The sequence below is a fragment of the Gastrolobium bilobum genome, unplaced genomic scaffold (assembly GCF_033153095.1).
Source record: "Gastrolobium bilobum isolate Gb01-03AN ecotype WA unplaced genomic scaffold, APGP_CSIRO_Gbil_v1 utg865, whole genome shotgun sequence".
NCBI classification, from domain to species: Eukaryota; Viridiplantae; Streptophyta; class Magnoliopsida; order Fabales; family Fabaceae; genus Gastrolobium; species Gastrolobium bilobum.
The window spans coordinates 156,246-177,339 of NW_026896338.1; the positions used below are offsets into that span (position 1 = coordinate 156,246).

Below are 21,094 nucleotides of genomic sequence, written 5' to 3' on the forward strand. Positions count from 1 at the left end.
TCAGGATCTCCCACTCTTTATCGGTTTTGCCTGCCGGTCTCTCATCAAGGATAGTGGGCTCATGTAAGTCTTTGCAGTAGAGATGATCTTCCATCATCGGTCTCCAATAAGTGAAATTGTCTACGGTCAGCTTGAACATGTCTCCATCATGTGAAAGTCCACCAGTCTCCATCTTGTCTCCTTCAGAACCCTTCGAACTCGGGCTTTGATGCCACTATTGGGTCAAGTCGGACCCTCAAGTCAATTGCGGAAGCGAAACAGTAAAATGCAAGATGAGAGAGATGAAAAAGAACATGGTCGATTTGTTTAATGTGGAAAAATCTTCTCCAATGTGAAGAAATAAAAATCCATGGGACACTAGTTCATAATCAAACTTCCACTGTAAGAATAATGGGTTACAACAACCAAACTTCCCTAGAAACTTCACTTACAATGGGGTAATATCAATCTTCCCTAAAGAGGTCTCACTCAAACTTCTCTCTAGAGGTATTCAAATTCTTTTTATATCTCTAAACCTCACACTACAAGCTTATATAGGGGAGGGTGATGATTCTAGAAATTGAACCACTCAAAGGATGTGTCCTTTGAGTCTTGCACCTTCATTTATGGAGAGACATTGAACCACTCAAAGGATATGACCCTTGAGCATTGCATAAAAAATGGAGAGTTCTAATCTCTTGGGACTTGAGCCACGTATTGAAGAAGGAACAACTCCTAACAAAGCCAAACAAAAAAAAAAAAATTTAATTAAAGAAAAAGAATGTTTGGACAAAGAAAAAAAGAGAGACAAGTTAAGGAAGGGAAAATATCTACCACACGAGATAAAAGAGATTGTTTTTTTTTTTTTTTTGAATTATGAGATTAAAGAGATAGTTTATTTGAAGAGAGAGAAGAAAGAATGAAAAACTAATGAGATTCAATGTGCTTGAATCCATAGATAATCAAATGGTACAAAGCAATATAACTCGCCCCTCATAAAAGTTATGTACTTTTCTAAAAAAATTTAAAGTTCAATTTTATTACAAAAAACGTAATAATTGTATCATGAAAATATCTAATCGAAATGAATGCTGGATCAAAAGGTAAAAACACGGATGAATTTATCCACTTCTTACGGAAATTTCTTGAATGCTGGGTATTTTTTTTTGAATGGAGTTTTTTTTTTTCATTTAAATTCTTTTTTTTCTTTTAAGTTCCAAATTTTTTTCTTATTTAATAAAAAAAATATCTAACGTTGCTTGAAATAACTATATTTAATATTCATCGAAACGATATTGTTTTAAATTGAAAAATAAAAAATTAGAATAATATAAATTATTATAATACTGAAATAAATTAAAATTATAAATATATCATAAATTTTATCCAAAATAACGTGATTTTAGATAAAATTATTTAAAATAGCTAACCAAAAAATATAAGTACACGGAATGTATTAGAAGTTTTCCCACTTCTTACACCCTTTTATAAAAAAGGTGCTTTTTTTCCGCTGTCTGCGTCATTTTTTTATGCAGCAAACACGAAAAAAATGGCATCTGCCTGTTTTAAAAAAATAAAAACTAGGATATATTTTTTACGAAAAAGCTTATACTTACAACCTAATTTTGTTTACAACCTCCTACAACTATATCTTAACTCCGTTGATTTTCGCCAATCAACAATTATTATTATTTTAAATTAAATTCATTAATTAATTATTAATTCACAATAAATAATAACCGTTGAGTGACGAAAATCAACGGTTAAGACATGATTCTAAGAAATTGTAAACGAAAATAGGTTATAACTATAACCTTCTTATTTTTTTATAAGTTGTTACAAAATTTCTCTTCTTCAACTAAGGCAGAAATATATTTCCATGTAAAAAAGAGAAAAAAAAACACAAAAACAAGAAATTTATAAACAATTAGAATAAATATTCTTTTTGATCATCAACAAATTTTACGATGTCCGTTTTAATTCCTAGCAAATAAAAAGTTATTCGTGGTCTCTAAGAAATTCAGAATAGACTCATTTAGTTGAAATCGTGGTCCCTCATAAATTCAAAAAAGACCCACATCTTAAAAGGACTAAAATAGGTTCACTTTAAATTTCTCAGTAATCACGAATAGTCCTTTTATTTGCTAGAAACTAAGATCAACATAATAAAATTTATTTACCACCGAAAAAGATATTTAGTCAAACAACGGAGAATGATCCGTTTACAAATTTTTTTGAACTTTTTTTCAAATTACACTATGTTCTCCTGGGAGAACATAGTGTAGTTTGCAAAAGTTTATATTCTACCAGGAGAATATAGTGTAGTTTGTAGGAGTTCGTAAACAAAAAAGTTTAGTTTGTAAATATAACCTCGCGCGTCAAACAATTATTAAATTAAAAAAAATTGTAAAAAGAAAAGAAAAAGACCGCCACGGTGTGAAAGGAAAGACGTGATGAAACAAACATAAGCAAAAGTCCAAAGCAGACGAAACTGGTGAAATAATTGACTTGTTTGCAGTTGTGTCTTGTCTTATGAATGAGAAGAAGACTCTTCTGTTCTCTTGCATATCAAAAAACAAAAACAAAGAGAAAACAAAGAATATGGGAATGGCAGTAGCAGGAGTTGATTTGCTTAGTGAAAAAGCCTTAGCCATGAGAGAGTCTCTGCAAAAAAGCCAGACAATCACTGACAACGTTGTTTCAATTCTCGGTTCCTTTGACCACCGTCTCTCCGCCCTTGAAACCGCCATGCGTCCTACTCAGGTCATCTCTCTCTCTCTCTTTTCAATGCTTCATCGGAAATTCAACTAATCTAGTTCGAAATGTTGGATCCATATAAAAACGGTTGGATTGGATCCATATAATAGTAGATCCCTGTATAAGGGTGACTCTCTTCGTAACCGTTTTGTCGATTCTATAACTGAACTAGAGATAGCTCCTTTACCACTTCAGCAATAACAACTGATTTAATTTTTTTTTTTTTATTTGGGTTGTTCTTGTTATATTTTGCTTTGCCATTAAGGAATTTTCGTTTTGCCATCTAGATTTTGTTTTTGCTCTTCTTTTTTATTTTTTATTTTTACCTGATTGTGTTTGTTCCTTCTTCTTCTTCTTCTTCATTTGGGGTTTGTAGATTAGAACGCATTCTATTCGGAAAGCTCATGAGAATATTGATAAGACTTTGAAGTCCGCAGAGGTTATATTGGCTCACTTTGATCAATATTATCAGGTTCTTTTTTATGGCTACTATTGTATTTTTTTGTTATTAATCTTTACTGTTTGATTGATGTGTATGTATTGAATTTAACTGATTTATGCATTAAGATGCAACGGTTTTTTCTGGAGTTATGTTAATCTTATTCCTTCCTTTGATTTGGGTATTAGGCTTTAGAATATATTTGCTTTTGTGTGCAAATACTTTACCATGGTCCTCTTCATAATTTGTTATAATCAAATGCAAATGTTCATCTTTAGACAATATGTTATCTGAGAATGAAGTCTTTCTTACTGCGTATGCACCTGCAGTCATCTGTTGGATCATCTTCAAAACAATGTGTTTGGCCTTTGCTTTTATTTGATTGCTATAGGATTGACTGGAACAATTTCCGGCTAGGTAAAACCCGATCAAACTGAAATGATAGAGGCTGTTGATATAGCAGAGGCTAAATAAGTAATTACAAAAAACACAGCAGTTTGATGCCTACAACATTTGTGACATATTTCCTCAAAGGAAGTCAAACTGTATGAAAAGCATGTTTAACTCTTTTAAAGAAGAGTTTTCAAAACTTTCCCTCTTCGTCTGGCTTGGATGATTGTGAATCTAACAACAAGAAGCTCCAAGCCATATCCTATTGGGCTCTGTAAAAATCTTTGGTAGTTGGTACACTACTATTACTACTACTTGTCTTCCTACCCCAGTAGAGTGTAAGTAACAAAAACTATGGATACCTAAATAAGTTCATAAATAGAAGATAGAGAAAGGATAACATCATCTATCAAATTGTCCAACAAACCGTCAAATATCAAAATGGATCACATCTTACTACTCTATCTGGACAACACCAGATTTACTGAGAACTTTACGGAGCCTGTTGCATTTTTTAATGCTAATCTACAATTCAAAAACAATGCTATCAGCTGGTCAGAGCATAATTCCGAATTTGACTGCAAGATTTTCTCCCTAATTAAGCCACCATGTGTGAGTTACTGATTAGATGTTTTGATAATTTGCATGAGGTCATAGGTTCAAACCTGTATGTTGTGATTGTACTGAATAAAAAGAGATTCGCTCCCTAAATTGGTTTCAGGAAAGAATTACTTTTTTGGCTTTCTGCTAATTTTAACTGGTTTGGTTAATGAGGTCGCTGGCAATAAGAATAACATCACACCAAAACAAAGGGGAACATTACCATGAAGTAAGAGTGTCCTAGTGGTTTAAATGACAATATTTAGAAGACTTCAATTAAGTTTTGTTGCTTCTTTTATGTTCCTCCAATCCTTGTTTGGAACGATAATGATAATATATTTAATTATGAATGACTGTCTTTATCTTTGAGCATTTATATGTGTAGTGTATCTATATAACAGATTTTTGCATAGGACTTTGCTGTTGCACTATACTGCTACCTGCCACAGTGCTATTCAGTTTTCGAGGGTTGGCCGCTTCCCATGTTTGATACTATTCAATTAAGGAGATGTATTTAATGTGTACAGCCCAGATAACCTATACCCCTGTAACAATTCTTGAACCAATCAGACATAATAAGTTCTCTTCTCTTTTGTTCTTGCCTGTGCTGAGTGACAAAGCATGACATAGGCAATTACTGTAAATAGAGAATGAATATATTGTATGTGTATCAAATGATCTGTTTGGCCAAACTTTGTAACAATTTGGAAAGATAAAAGGTGGAAAGTTTTTCATACTTAAATATGATTTGCTGGAAGACATCTTAAAGAATTTTCTTTTCCTTGTAATATGTGGTACAGATATATCTTATTCTTATGGTTTGTTTCCTCCTATGTTTTATGTTTTTTTTTTTTTTCATGGTTTTTTTGTTCTCATTGATCTAATATACAGGCAGAGGCAAAAATAGTTAAAGGGCCACATGAAGATGTGGAGAAATATCTTGAAGCAATTGATCAGCTGAAAAGCAACATTATATTTTTTGGCAGTAAGAAAGGTTTTAAGAGTGGTGATGGTATTGTCAGCCATGCCAATAGTTTGATAACTAAAGCTATTTCTAAGCTAGAAGATGAGTTTAAGCAGCTGTTATCATCTTACAGGTTTGTATTTCTTTGCTTAATTTTGTCGATCTTTTGGCATGTTCAGCCAAAAGTTCATTTGCTTGCATGAACTCAATAACCATTGATGGTTTGTGTCAGGTAAATGACTATTCCTTAGATAAATCCACCATTAATGCAAAAACAAAGCAGCAGCCTTTGTAACGGTCAAATCTTTTATTAACTCCTCGCTTCCAATATCTAAGACTTTGTTCTCATCATTTTTGGTTATTTTTATATGAACAGGATAGGTCTTACAACTAATATCTCCTAATGTCTGAAATGTAAATGTTAAAAGACTTTTGAAATAAATTTAATCCATTTTTGAAGTTTGTATTGATGCTGCCCTCCTATACCATCTAACTGGTTTTTATACTTCATTGAGTAGCAAGTTTTGTACTTTATAACTTTAAAAGTTTCTCGATTTTTCCATGATTCTTGGATTGGTAGCAGCTTGATGGTATACTTGATAATATTATTCATAGAAATATCTTCAAATTATGTAGGATAATCGTTTACCTGGTAGAAGAGTAATGGTAATCTTGAGGCTTCTTTGACATTCTGCCTGACAAAATGGTTGTTTAGTGAACCTGTATTTACTGTTTTTCTTTGCCTTTGTGAAAATTATATTCACGTTACCTTTCACTCATCTATTGTTCTGTGTATTACAGCAAACCTGTGGAACCTGAGTGCTTGTTTGATTGCCTACCAATCTCAATGCGACCTTCATCAGCATCACCTGGCCATGAAGGTGATCCTAGTGCCAAGAATCATTCTTCTACTGGAACCAATAGCCATTCTGATCCACATAAAAATAATGCTGATGGCGTTATATATACACCTCCTGCTCTTGTACCACCAAGAGTTTTGCCACTGCTCCATGATTTAGCCCAGCAAATGGTTCAAGCTGGTCACCAGCAACAGTTGCTCAAAATTTACAGGTAGAGCTCATTTTTCGCTTGATTGTTTTCTTGCAATAGAAAAAGGAAATTGCCTTACCATGGTCCTCTTTTTGCAAATTGCAAAAGTACCCTGAACTGAAAATTATAAGTTTCTTAAGCTTTTCATCAATTTCAGTCCTGTTACAAGTACAGAAAAGATTAAGGAGTGTATTATAAATGAAGTTTTGACCTTTAAAGCAAGGGTAATTAACGTTGGATTGATTCTAGGTGATTGATTGACAACTATACACTTGAGACTTAGAATTCTGAATCTGAATATTTTTGCTTATTTGCTCATATACAAATTTTTACAATATACAGAGTAATGCTGGTTCAAAAGTCAGAGTTGTTGGTACAAAACACAAGCCAAACATTGTTGGTACAAAAATTCAAAGGTGGCTCAATCACCTATTGATTAATTACACATGTTGTTATATATTTACAACACTCCCCCTCAAGCTAGTTAATGAATATTTTTCATTCCCAAATTGCTAGAAAAGGTCTAGAAATTTCTCGATGGGAAGTCCCTTAGTTAACATGTTAACAAATTGAAGTCTTGAAGGCATAGTTATTAATAGTGCTGCAATTGTGTGTTATAGCACTGTCGTAGCTGGTAGCAATACCCAGTTGCTATTGGCCACTATACTATGCTACAGTTCATGGTACCTATTGTAACGGCTGCTATTGCGGCCAAATCACAGCCAATCGCAGCACAATGTGCTGCTTCAGAGAAGGGGTTCAAAAATTTCATTGATGTCCCAGTAGTCATATTAAAAGGGTTAAATGGACTTTTAACCCCAATTTTTAATCTGTATCTCTCCACTCTCTTTTTGTGCGTTGACTTTCAACCATGCAGACCACAAAGCTCCTTCTCTCACTCTCGAATCTTAGCGTTTGACATGCTCATCCACTTTTGACGGACGCTGACCAATGACCGGCAGCCGGTGACTCACTTGCAGCAGACTTCGTTGTTGTGCTATACCGCTACTCGCTATAGCACTATAGCGTTTTCTAAGGTCATCCGCTAACAGCCAATACTTGCATTTGATAATCATGCCTAAAAGGATATACAAAGTATTAATCAACCCGCTATCCAATTTTCCTTGATGTAGGGGCATTTGGTCTTAATGTGTTTTGTTCTATATTTCTATCATGTTGAACTTGATTATGAGCTATACAAATGGCATATTCATTATCACAATCAACTTCATAGGTTCTTCATATTTCTCTAAGTTCATCTAGTACAATTTTTAGCCACAATAGTTCACAAATTCCTTGAGCCGTAGCTCAAAATTCAGCTTCTATGCATTAACAAGCTACCATATTTTTTGCTTCTTACACCTCCATGTTACTAATTTCCTACAAAGGATCATATAATAACCTGAGGTTGACTTCTGGTCAGTAATGAATCCTGCATAATCTTCTATTGACTTGTAAGGACAAGTTTCCACCTTTTCCAAATAACTATCCTCTCACTATAGATATTGGATAATTCCATCCATGGCATGCAAATGTCTCCATCAGGTCATGCATGAGTGGACTAACAATATTGACTATATATGCTAAATCTGGTCTACTATGAGCCATAGATATATGAATCTTTCTACCAACTTCTGATACTGCCTTATGTCAACCTTGGGACATTCCGCTTCACTTCCCATTTTGTGGTTCTGCTAAATAGGGACACCAATAGCGGCTCTTTGACTATTTGGGGGCATTTCCATGTGTATTTTACATGTTTGGTAGCCTCGAGAACTATTATCCATTGGGGGTGTTAGGTTCCGTGCCTTCCCCCCCACGGAAATAGTTTATTTTTTATTTTTTATTTATTTTAAGGAGTGTCGTGTAAAGGTACCACAAGGTGATGAGCTTGCCTTATTAAATGGCATAATTATAGAAATAAGGTGTAACCATGCCCTTGTCATTTACTTCTCACTTTATTATTTATTTATTTATTTTATCTACCTTTCCGGTACTTTATCCTTCTATTCCCAAGGCTTAAGGAGTAATTTTTCTTTTTAATTTTGGAAGCAGTCCATGTGGTAGAAGTTAGAAAACTTTGTAACCCGATGAAAATAGAATCCAGAATCTAGATTTAATTTAATGTTTGAGATTTCGCTAATGAGATATTGCATAGAATGGCCCTACAAAAGTCAGGATAATTTCATCATTCAAAGGTATATTTGTAGTGTCAAGCTTAGAAATAGAGGGACTAGTTTCTTCCGTACTTTCCATTGGTTCAAACATTGACTACTGCAATTGGGTCAGTTTGGGATTTCTCCTGAACACCAACTTGGGTAGCCTTCGGTTGATTGATAATAGATGTTTCAGGTGAGGTACTAAGTAGAGTTGCTAATTCCTACTCAGCATGAAGATAGACATGGACTCTAGGATGAAAAAGGACTTTTCTCATGAAAGGCAGCATCTGAAAATTAAAAATTGGTGACTCGGAGGAAGATGGTTTTATTGTACGGCTAATGTCTTTGTTAGTATTTCAACTTGTATTTGATGCACAAGTTTACATACCATGCATATACAAAATGTTCCCCTACATAATAATATATGCATAAGTATCTGTTTATGTCCAAATCTAATGCAGACAATTACTGTCATATGCGAGTTGTATGGTCCTATATATCTGTTTGCAGTGTATTAAGTGTTATCAATATGACTAGTCTTACTGTTGCTATAATTATGGTTATCATCATTATTATTTTGTAGAGATACTCGTTCTAATGTATTGGAAGAAAGCCTGCAAAAACTTGGAGTTGAGAAACTCAGTAAAGATGATGTTCAAAAGCTACAATGGGAGGTTTTGGAAGCAAAAATTGGAAACTGGATTCATTTCATGCGTATTGCTGTAAGAACATTGTCAAATTTGTGCTGTTTTTTATTCTTTATCTTATTTTCATTCAAATATGTATTGTAATTATATTTGAACAGGTAAAATTGTTGTTTGCTGGAGAGCGGAAAGTTTGTAATCAGATATTTGAAGGATTTGATTCACTTAATGATCAGTGTTTTGCTGAGGTAACTACGAACAGTGTCTTCATGCTACTTAGTTTTGGAGAAGCAATTGCCAAAAGCAAGAGATCACCTGAAAAGTTATTTGTACTTTTGGACATGTACGAAATATTGCAAGAGATCCATTCAGAGGTACGTGCTTTTAACATAAAAAATCATGAATCTTGCTGCTACTTTTAGTCCATTGTGTAGGTTTCATAAATCTTACTGGGTTAATTTACTAAGTTTTATTTGATATTCAATGGCCAAATTAGATTCTGCTTAATCCTTAATTCAATTAGAGCAATGATATCCATACAAGGAATTTTCACTAAATCCCTTATGAATGATGCGGCACACCCACTTCACTGATTTTTCTGCTAAAACATAACGAATAGTTTTTTTCTTACAAAGGCAAAAATCACGTAAATCACGCAGTGGTTCTGTATTAACCCAGGAATAATAATAATAATAATAATAATAATAATAGTGTATACCCTTATGTATATCATTATATGATATTAAACATATTGACTTGTTTACCAAAAAAAATAAAATAAAAAAATATTGACTTTGGTATAAAGTAGTGTTATAGGAATAGGCATTGATATATTTATATGTTGAGATTGGTTGTCATTAATTGATACCAGTGTGTCATTATTTTATTATAAAATTATAACATTAATTTGTAGCAATTTTAGTTTGTAACGACTTCAACATTTATTTTTGGGTTATCATTTAATTTGTAACTTTTAGCATTTATTTTTATTATTTAATTTTGTAACCATTAAGATATGGATTAATATTAATTAAAGTAATTATGATTACAATTAATATTACCTACAAATAATGTCATTTTTTCCGTTACAAAACCTCATCTATAAATAAGAGCTTAACCTAACAAATCAAACAATTTCTATATTTTCTCCAATTCCCTACATCTCTCTATTTCCCTTCTCCCACACCTTTCAAATTCTATTGCAACTATTTTTCCCCTTAGTTGCTATCTACGTTTTCCCTTGTGAATCGTTCTTCACTTGAGAAAGCCTTCAAACATAAAGTTCAGGTAATCCCAATCTTTAGGTAATCAGTAGGTAGCTTTATTTGAAATTTGTTATATGTAATCCTAGTCCCTAGAGAGTCATAAGTTAATTTTATATGAATTTTTATAATGTAATCCTAATTCTTAGGGTTTATAGGTTAGTTTTATTTGAAATTTGTTATGTATAATCATGATCTTTAAGGTATCATAGAGTAGGTTTATATGAAATTTGTTTTATGTAATCTTAACCTTTAGGTAATTCTAAGTTCTTTATATATGAAATTTGTTATTAGTAATCCTAATTTGTAGGTTAGTTTTGAATGAATCTTGATTGTATAATCCTAATTTGTAGGCTAGTTTTATTTGAATCTGGATAGGGTAATATTAAACCCTAGAAAATTGTATGTTGGTTATATATAAATTGTGTTGGGAATTTTATTGGGTTTAATCTTAATCGACAGTGACACGGGATACGTTAAATCTAAAAAATGTTAGATTTTGACACGTTAGGACACATTTTGATATTAAATAATATTTTTAATTTATGTAGTGTATATAATATTTAATATTAAAAAATTTAACAAAAAAATGAAACTAAACTTATAATACCCATTAATTTTGCAAAGAAACATAAGATGTAAATATTTACTATTATATTTTCAAATTGAAAATCTCTTATACACTCCTGTGAGATTTATTTGGTATCTATTTTTAATTTTTATTATATTAGTTTGGTAAAACATCATTCAATTTTTTCATGATATGTAATGAAATTTCAAATATTATAGATGCTGGAGCGTGTTAGAGTGTTGGGGAGTGTCAGATATGACACTTCATGTTTATTTAAGTGTCGGTGCTACATAGGTTATATATGAATTTTATTGGGTATAATCCTAATTCCTTAATGATAGTAAGTTGAGGTGTTACTTGATTATTTGTGAAAAGGATATTACCTTTGATAGATGCTGGATAATTGATTATGTGTGATGTAAATCTTACCTTTCATAGATGCTTAATAATTGGTTATATTATATATGAATCTTACCTTTGATGGATGCTTGATAATTGGTTATATGTGATATGAATCTTACCTCTGATGGATGCTGGATAATAGATTATGTGTGATATGAATCTTACCCTTGATAAATGTTGGATAAGCTATATGGAAATTATGATACTCTTTGAGAAAATTTTCAAATATGTGATTTGTGACAAGATTAGATTTCTCTAATTTGTGTGATAAGATAATAGTGGGAAGATAGCTTTTGGTATGATACCTCCTGAAAGTGATGAACACAATTTTTGGGCTTTATGCCTTTGATGTTAATGATGTGAAAGTGATGTTATCCATTCTTCCCAATAGTACCTGGCAACAGGGTTTCCCGGGGTACTAGTAGCAACTTTGGTGGAGAGGTGTGCACACTATTATTTGTTGTTTTGATGATGGCCAAATTTGATTATTCGTGACTGGCAACCTGGTTTTTCGGGTCACGTGAGTAAGCTGACAATAGGGTGTCTTTGGTCCGCCTTGGTTCTCTTTCCACTAAATGAACTAAATGAAACTAAATAGGATTAATAATGGTAATGAAATATCGTGATTGTTGCTAAAGTTGATTATGATGATTGAGTTATGATTATCCTTAATGAAATATCTTAATTGATGCTGGAGTTGATTATGATGATTGATTGAGTTATGACTATCATTACTGTGTTTTGGATTAGGATTACCAACTTTTTGCTGACTGTTTGCATTTGCTTTTGTATTTGTGTTTGTTTTCTACGATGATCCTTCTGGGGAGCAGAGACCTTAGTAAAACAGGTTTCAAAGGTTAGAGCTAGCAGTGGGCAATAAGAATAACGTCTTGAAAATTTTAGGCTAGGCTTAAAAGATTTAATAACCATATAAGACATATTTAAGTTAAACCTTAGACTTTGGTTTTACTTTCTGAAGTTTTAAGTATTTACATTGTATATATTCTTGGTATGAGAGTATGACAAAGTTAGCCTTAGACTTGTCCTTGTTATAGGTGCGACGGTAACATTTTTTCAAATTGGCTTTAGTTTAGCTTCCACAATATTTATGTGATCATAATAAATAATTAAATGTGATTTTTGATAATTCCACTATTATAGAAATAATTTTTTTTTAAATACTTTGTAACACCCCCAAATTTCCAACAAATTAAAAAATATTATTATAATAGCAGAATTGCCAAAAAATCACGTTTCATTATTTATAGGATTACATAAATATCGTGTAAGGTAAACTAGAGGCAGTTTGGGGAAATATTACCGCCACACCTGTAATAGGGACAAGTGTAAGGTTCAAGTTACCATAATCTCATACCGATAATACATTCAATGTAAATATTAAAAATTCAAAGTGTAAAACTAGAGTCTAAGGTTTAACTTAAAATATGTCTTGTTCAATTATTAAATCTTTTAGCATAGCTTGAAATGTCCGAGACGTCATCCTCACTGCCCACTGCTAACCCCAACCTTCGAAACCTGCTTCATTGGGGGTATCTGCTCTCCCAGAGGATCATCACAACATACGAACGCAAACACAAACAATAAGCAAAAAGTTGATAATCTCAATCCAAAACACAATAAGGATAGTCATAACTCAATCATCATAATCAACTCAAGCATCAATTAAGATATTTCATTAAGGATAATCATAACTCAAGCATCAATCACGATATTTTAATTACCATTGTTAATCTTATTTAGTTTCATTTAGTGGGAAGAATACCCACGTGACTCAGGAAACCCTGTTGCCAGCCACGTATAATCAAATTTGGCCATTATCAAAACATCAAATCCTAGTGTGTACATCTCTCCACTCGGGAAACCCTGTTGCTAGGTATCACTTTGGGAAGAACGGATAACATCACTTTCACATCATATAACATCAAAGGCATAAAGTCCAAAAGTTGTGTTCATCACTTTTAGGAGGTACCATACTAAAAGCTATCTTCCCATTTTATCTCCTCACATACAAATTAGGGAAATCCAATCTTGTCACAAATCACATACTTGAAAATTTTCTCAAAAGAGTATCATAATTTCCATATCAATTTCCAGTATTTATATGGGTAAGATTCGTATCACATATAACCAATTATCAAGCATCTATTAGAGGTAAGATTTACATCACACATGATCAATTATCCAGCATCTATCAGAGGTAAGATCCTTATCACACATAATCAATTAACATCTCAACTTATTATCATTAAGGAATCATGATTGTAAAAAACCAATTAAACCCAAAAGTTTAAGCTGTTGGGTGAGACTACATTAATGACTTTATATTTCTTTAATGCGTCCCCTTACACAAGAGCCTATTGGGCTTGAAGGGTGGATGATGCATCAGGCCCATTCGACCTATGCTAAGAAATTTCACAATAGATAATTATTCATTAACTGAATGGGGCGGTGAGGATCGAACTCGTGACCACTTAGTCACTGAGGCTTTGATGTCATGTAAAGAACCAATTTAACCCAAAAGCTTAAGTTGTTGAGTGAGTCTACATTAATGGCTTTATATTTCTCTAACAAGGATTATACCCAATAAAATTCATATATAACTACCCTATGATTTTCTAGTGATTAAGATTAAACCAGTAAAATTCCCAACACAATTTATATATATACCCAACCTACAATTCTCAAAGGTTTAATATTACCCTATCTAGATCCAAATAAAACTAGCCTACGAATTAGAATTATACTATCAAGATTCATTCAAATTTAACTTACAGATTAGGATTCATATATAAAGAATTAGAATTACCTAAAGGTTAACATTACATATAACAAATTCCATATAAAACTAATCTATAATACCCAAAGGATCAAGATTACATATAACAAATTTCATATAAAACTACCTTATGATACCTTAAGGATTATGATTACATATAACAAATTTCAAATAAAACTAACCTATGACACCCTAAGGATTAGGATTACACTATCAAAATTCATAAAAAATTAACCTATGACTCTCTAGGGACTATGATTACATATAACAAATTTCAAATAAAGCTAACTACAGATTGAGATTACCTGAACTCTGTGTTTGAAGGCTTTCTCAGGAGAAGAGTGTTTCACAAGGGAAAGCATAGTTGACAGCTAAGGGGAATAATGTTGCAACAGAATTTGAAAGGTTTGGGAGAAGGAAAGAAAAAGGAGAAGGGAAATAGAGAGATGTAGGGAATTGGAGAAAACATAGAAATGGTTTGAGTGTTAGGTTAAGCTCCTATTTATAGCTAAGGTTTTGTAACGGAAAAATGGCATTTATTGTAGGCAATATTAATGGTAATCATAATTACTTCAATTATCATTATTCCAAATATCTTAACGGTTACAAAATTAACTAATAAAAAAAAAAATGCTAAACATTACAAATTAAATGATAACCCAAAAATAAATGTTGAACAATACAAACTAAAATGACTACCAATTAATGTTACAATTTTATAATTAAATAATGACATACTGATAACAATTAATAACAACCAATCTCAACGTATAAAATGTCAATGCCTATTCCTATTTTTATTATTATTTTTATTACTTTTATTACTATTATTTTTCTTGGGTTATTACAGATTCATTCACAATGAACTTCATGAATATCCTTTATGATTAACGTTTCCCTTCAATATAAAACATTTATTGGCTATATCATGTGACAATAAATTTTCACGTGGATTATCTTATCTGCAGTTTCCTTTTTGTTGTCCATGAGACGAGTAAGTGTCCCCTGATACAGAGGATGGCACTGCTGTAATACTCATGTACCTGTTTCTCCGTGTGTGTTTTGAACTATCGTGTCATGGCAAATGCAGGATTTACATTGACTATTGAGTTCCTATGATCAAGTGTTGGCCTTTGGCCTTTTCAAATTAGAGATATTGTGGCCAAATATATATATATATATATATATGTATATATATATATATATATATATTGTATCTTTAGAGCAAATAACGAATCATAGTCGATCTCCTTGGAGTGGTTTCTAGTTTCATTATATTTCATGATTTGTTCCCCTTTGCGTTACGATTGGGAGACTAGTTAATATAAATATGGGTTACTGCTTTGTATTTAATATCATCATTGCACACCATATTAACATATTATAATATTCAAAGTCTTTATTATCTTTAGGATACCCAAAAAAAAAAAAAAGTCTTTATTATCTTTTCCTCCTATTCCCTATCTAAACCCTATAATTTCAACATGATATTAGAGCAGTGCAATCCTCTGTATTAGATATATTGTTTTGAGATATTATCTGCTACATGCCATCCTTTATATGTTATACTTATAGCTTGTTGCAGGTCTGTTATATTAGCTGTAGCGCTGTTGTATTAGTTTACTGTACATCTGGTTGTACAGAATCATCTCACTGGTTCTGTTGGAATAGTTAGTTAGGCAAGTTAACTTTCTGTTATGGTTAGAATCCTTATGATAATAGAGCACTCTGTAACTGATCCTAATCTAATGAATCACAAATATGAAGTTCTCACACAGTTTCTCTCTCTAACTTTCTTTCACTTTCTTCTACTTTCTCGTCACTTTCTCTTAATCTGCAACGGTGCAACCTGGCAACCTGACCCGTTACTATTTCACTGCCAATTTTCCTAAAATTTGGCATATTGTGTTTCACTTTATCTGTTTTCAGTGACTGTTTTTGCCTTCCTGTTGGCTGTGACAAATTCCAGCAACATTTTCATCTTTGTTATTGGGCTTTTCTGCCCACCACTACCACGATCTTCTCCAGCCATCTCTAGCCCTTATCCACCCATTCTGCGCTCCAGTAGTGTGTTCATCTACTGTATGTGCATCATCTCTGTCATCAATGTGTCTTTCACCTCCCCACCGTTGCCGTCAACTTTGGCATGTCCAAATTCTTCGGTGCTTGAAATCGCACAATCATCAAAGCTACCATACACAAATCCTTCCTTACTCTCTAATGTTTTTTTCCTTCTCTTCTGCAACTATAGGTGTTAGATATACCTTTGTCTACGTATGATTTTGACCAACCGACCATACCATAGTCAACACTGTACCACCCTCACTCTTTTGAGTGCGTGAGAGCTTGTCAACGATTTTTTTGGCCGGCATCTCCTCAGCCCACCTTTCTGCACCATCTCTGCCTCTGGTTAGGCCCATACCCCATCGCCTATATTCAACTCCTCCCTGTGGTTGTTTGGCTCCCTTGGACTATGTTTTTCCATGTTTAATGCTCAGATCTGGTGTGTTATTTTCTTCCGATCTCCATCGGGTTTAAATTGTTTTCTCTTAGCATTCTTCGTTGTAAATATCTCTAGTTTTTCATTGTTTTGGCTATTGTTTGACTCTTTTCCAATGCTATGAGGGGGAGAAAGTTAGAAGGTGTTTTTCATGTTGTCCTTTTGCACTAACGAATCATACTAGTGGTTACTTCTCCCACCACCGATTATTCTGGTGGTGATTATTTTCCATGAATCAATTATACTTTTGGGGACTTATGTTGGTTGTGACACACACCAGCCCTGTTTTTGTCTCAGAGCTCTAAATACATTCTTGCCCCACCTCTAGTTTAGATGTTGTTGCCAGCCACTACTTTATATTTTGAGTGTATTTTCTTTTAATATGCTTAACTATAACAAGCTTAAAGCTTAGTAAACCTTTACTTGAAGGGAAGTGTTATGAATATTTAGAAAATATCTCATAATAGCATTTTAGAATAAATAGAGTTATAAATAAGATTAGAGTCTAGTGTTGTAAATAAGCCTTTTAGTATGTTAGATGATCTCTTTATAGTGATTTTCAAGTTGTGTTATATTTCATGATTTTTTTCCTTATTAATTAAGATTAGGAGTCTAGTGTTAATATAAATAAGGTTGGTGCTTTTTTATATCACGCCATCTATTACGATCCAATTGCAAGGTATGAGACTTGGCGTCCCTGTTGGAAACATAAGGTTTTGGTGTGGGGTTTATATGGACTTTGGGCTCTCCTACCTTACAAGCTAGTTTTTGGGGTGAGGCTAAGGTTCGTATCAATTGGTATCAGAGGATCCACTATGTCTCTTAGTTGCAATCGAACGGTGCAATTGGTGACGCTGACAGTGTAGTGTTCGCCCAAGGCTAGCAAAAATCTAGCGCCAAACTACGCCGCGTGGGAGTTGAGGCTGTGGAGCATGGTGGGATGTTACGATCCAGTTGCAAGGTATGAGGCTTGGAGTCCCACATCGGATACATAAGGTTCTAGTGTGCAGTTTATACGGATTTTGGGCTCTCCTACCTTACAAGCTAGCTTTTAGGATGAGGCTCTCCCAAGGTTCATATCATCAACATAACATATTTGCTTATTATTTTATTCAGGTCTTTATTATCTTTCCTTCCTCTTCCCTATTTAAATCCTTTAATTTCAACATGCATATACGTATAATATATGACCACAATGATAGTGTCTCACATATACATAATTTATCTTGAAAATATATATAAAAAAATCACTCCCCATGAAACTCTTGGGTGAGAATATCCTTATATATAGCCTTATCCTTGGATTTTTGTAAAGAGAACGTTTTCCGGATTTGAATCCGTGACCTTTCGATCACAAAGGAGTAGCTTTATTTTAGATTCGCTTGAGGAACCCTTCTCTGCTACTTTGTTAGGATAGGGGTAGGGGTTGATTGTACACAGTCTTGCCATTACATTTTTGCAAAGAAGTTGCTTCCCGAACTCAAATCCCTAACATTCCGGCTACAATTGCTTCAAGGCTTGCCCTCTATTTTGAAAATAGATAATTAAACGAATTATAAGATTTCTATTTGCACTATTTTTAGTGAGATATAGACGGGTTGTAGAGGTACAAATATTTTTTAACGTTAACGTGAATGAGAAAAAAACTATTTTAAGTAGATATGAAAATCTTTTTGCACCAGATGAAAGGCTAGTTTATGATCAATTGAAGCATTATACCTTTCTCCTCATTATTGTGAGTCTGTTGTTAGTTTTCTCGTACCGTTTATATTCAACCATTGATAGAATTTCACATTAGCCTTGAGCCCATGATTAGTTCAAGATGTCTGATATATTTTGGGTTCATGGTCATGCAATTTAAGATTTTGTGGTTGTTTTGCATGTTGTTAACATTAAACAAGCAGGAGGCATATTTCAACGGTTATAACATAAAATCAACTTTTGCTCCTGACAATTTGCAGATTGAAACAATCTTTAAAGGCAAACCATGCACCGAAATAAGAGAAGCTGCAACGGGTTTGACAAAACGGCTTGCACAAACAGCCCAGGAGACCTTTGGAGATTTTGAAGAAGCAGTTGAGAAAGATGCTACAAAGACTGCAGTAACAGATGGAACTGTCCACCCTTTGACAAGCTATGTGATTAACTATGTGAAGTTTTTGTTTGAGTAAGTTCTTCTGTGTTGCTTTCTGCTTCAAGTTCTCAAGCCAAATCGTCAAATTATTTCTATCATTCTATATTGTTTTCACTGATGACAGAGCTGTGCCATTATTTATTTAGCATGTGACCTGTAGTGTAGAAAATTTTCTTAAGTTTATTAAACTTTCTTTTTATGGTTCCAACTTCTTTCTTACATTTCTGTTAGAGATATAATATAAACAAATTATTCATGCCTTCACTTAATAACTTAAGCTTTTATGCTAAATTGATTCTCGACATAGTATTAGAGCCTCCATGACCAATTAATCTAGAGTTCGATCCTTGTCGTCCCCATTCTTCTAATAAATATTATAGAATTTCTTAGCAGCCGTAGTTGGATCGTGCATTGTCCACCCTTCAAGCCCAATGGGTTCTTTTGTAAGGAGGCATGTTAAAGATATAATATAAAAAAATAATTCATGCCTTCATCTAATAGGTTAAACTTTTGGTTTAAATTGTTTTAATATATTTAATTAGGCAGGGACACTAAAATTAGTTATTGACTTATTCTACTTCTTCCCTACCCGAACTTGTTAAGTAAGTGTTTGATGGAACCCAAAAAAATTATAACTATGTATTTATTAAGTCAAGAGATTGCAAACACTAATTCAAGATAAAACGCAGAAAATAAACACCAAAAGACCTCACTCACTCTCAAGCCAATATACCTAGGACAAAGATCCCAAGAGATCCTTTCCCAAAACCCCACTCCAAATATTCTGAATACATGCATACCTCACACTTTCACACTCCCCTCCTTATATCCTATTATTTAGGAATATTCTAGAATAGTTTCCATAACAAACTAACTAACTCAGGCCCATTCTAATTAACTCAGGTCCATCAATACTCCCCCTCCAAAATTCACCTTGTCCTCAAGGTGAAGAGAAAATGAAGCTAATATGAGAGGATTTTCCACCTGGATCCCATTGCTTAAAAGCATATGACTGATTTTGGCCCATGTGACTTGTTTTCCTCTGGGCCCATTACTATTTGAAGCACTAACTCAGATTTAACCACTTCAATTTTTGGGCCTTGTTCCAACCAAATTGCTAAAGTTATCTTGATGGGTTGGATATAACCCATCTTTTTTTTTTCTTACACAAAATTCTGCTGGGATGGGCCCATTAGGTCAACAAATTTATCCAAAGCCAATTCTGCCCCTCTTGTCTCTCTCGTCCTCTGTAGCTTCAGCGCCGTTTCTTCCTCTCTGTCTTCCTCGTTTGATGGTTTCAATAGCGTCGTGACTCCAGCTTCCACCATGAACGAATCTGGTTGGGTCTTCGTTATGCCCTCCTTAGCCGCTAGCAACTCTCCTTTTTGCACATGCTTTTGTTTTGTCTTTATGCAGATTTCTTCTTCACCTTTTTCATTTTCTTCTTTCGCTTTTGCTGCCTCTTCTTCCACTTCTTTTTTTTCTTCAATCGCTACTGCCTCTGCCTTGTCTGCGCCTTCTTCTGCTTCAGCTTCTTTGGCGCCTTCTTCTGCTTCAACGTTTGCGACTTCTTCTTCGACAACTTCAACTTCTTCCTCTTCGTTTTTTTCTGGTTCTTCTTCACCTTTTTTTTCTTCTTTATCTTCAGCCCCAGTTTTATATTCTTTTTCTGCAACCAATGCAACTTCTTCATTGCTGATTTTTTCTTCTTTGTTGATTCCGATTTGTTTTCCTCCTTCTTCTTCTGTTCTAATTTCTTCTTCGATTTGTGTTTCTGTCCGAACATCTTCTCCTTCCTCATCTTCTGTTTTTTCTTCTTCTTTTTCTTTTTTCTTTTTTTCTTTTTCTTTTTCCTCCATTTTTTCTGAGTTGTTTGATACTCCATCCTCCTCTACCACACAAATCTCAGGTATATATCTCCTAATAAATGCTGTCAAAGATCTGCCAGCTTACATAGAGACTGAACCCATTCCAAAGTTTGTACCAGTTGAGTGCACGACCTCCCAACCCCTTCACCACTTCATTCAGCTTATCAGCTTCTTGAATTTGATTTGCTTGAAAATGTTGTTCAAGCCCCATCAACCATCCCCAAGCTTTAATTCCATCTTCTCGATAAAATTCTGGAATCATTTTTTTTTTTTCCAGATCTGGAACAGAAACACCCCTAGATCGGAAGTGCTTTGATACCAAATTGATGGAACCCAAAAAAATTATAACTATGTATTTATTAAGTCAAGAGATTGCAAACACTAATTCAAGATAAAATGCAGAAAATAAACACCAAAAGACCTCACTCACTCTCAAGCCAATATACCTAGGCCAAAGAGATCCAAGAGATTCTTTCCCAAAACCCCACTCCAAATATTCTGAATACATGCATACCTCACACTCCCACACTCTCCTCCTTATATCCTATTATTTAGGAATATTCTAGAATAGTTTCCAT

General features: G+C 33.5%; 1 protein-coding gene across 1 annotated transcript in view; it reads left to right on the forward strand.

The window, feature by feature from the left end:
- Nucleotides 1-2,505: 2,505 nt before the first annotated feature.
- The window catches only part of LOC133299229 (exocyst complex component EXO70A1-like), a 29,667-nt gene continuing 11,078 nt past the window's right edge, over nt 2,506-21,094 (forward strand). Inside the window, exons 1-7 of the mRNA XM_061498664.1 lie at nt 2,506-2,742; nt 3,113-3,208; nt 5,057-5,262; nt 5,931-6,200; nt 8,922-9,060; nt 9,144-9,356; nt 18,476-18,681. Of these exons, the coding sequence (XP_061354648.1) occupies nt 2,512-2,742; nt 3,113-3,208; nt 5,057-5,262; nt 5,931-6,200; nt 8,922-9,060; nt 9,144-9,356; nt 18,476-18,681 (1,361 nt within the window). The 5' untranslated portion in view covers nt 2,506-2,511. The remainder of the gene's footprint in view (nt 2,743-3,112; nt 3,209-5,056; nt 5,263-5,930; nt 6,201-8,921; nt 9,061-9,143; nt 9,357-18,475; nt 18,682-21,094) is intronic.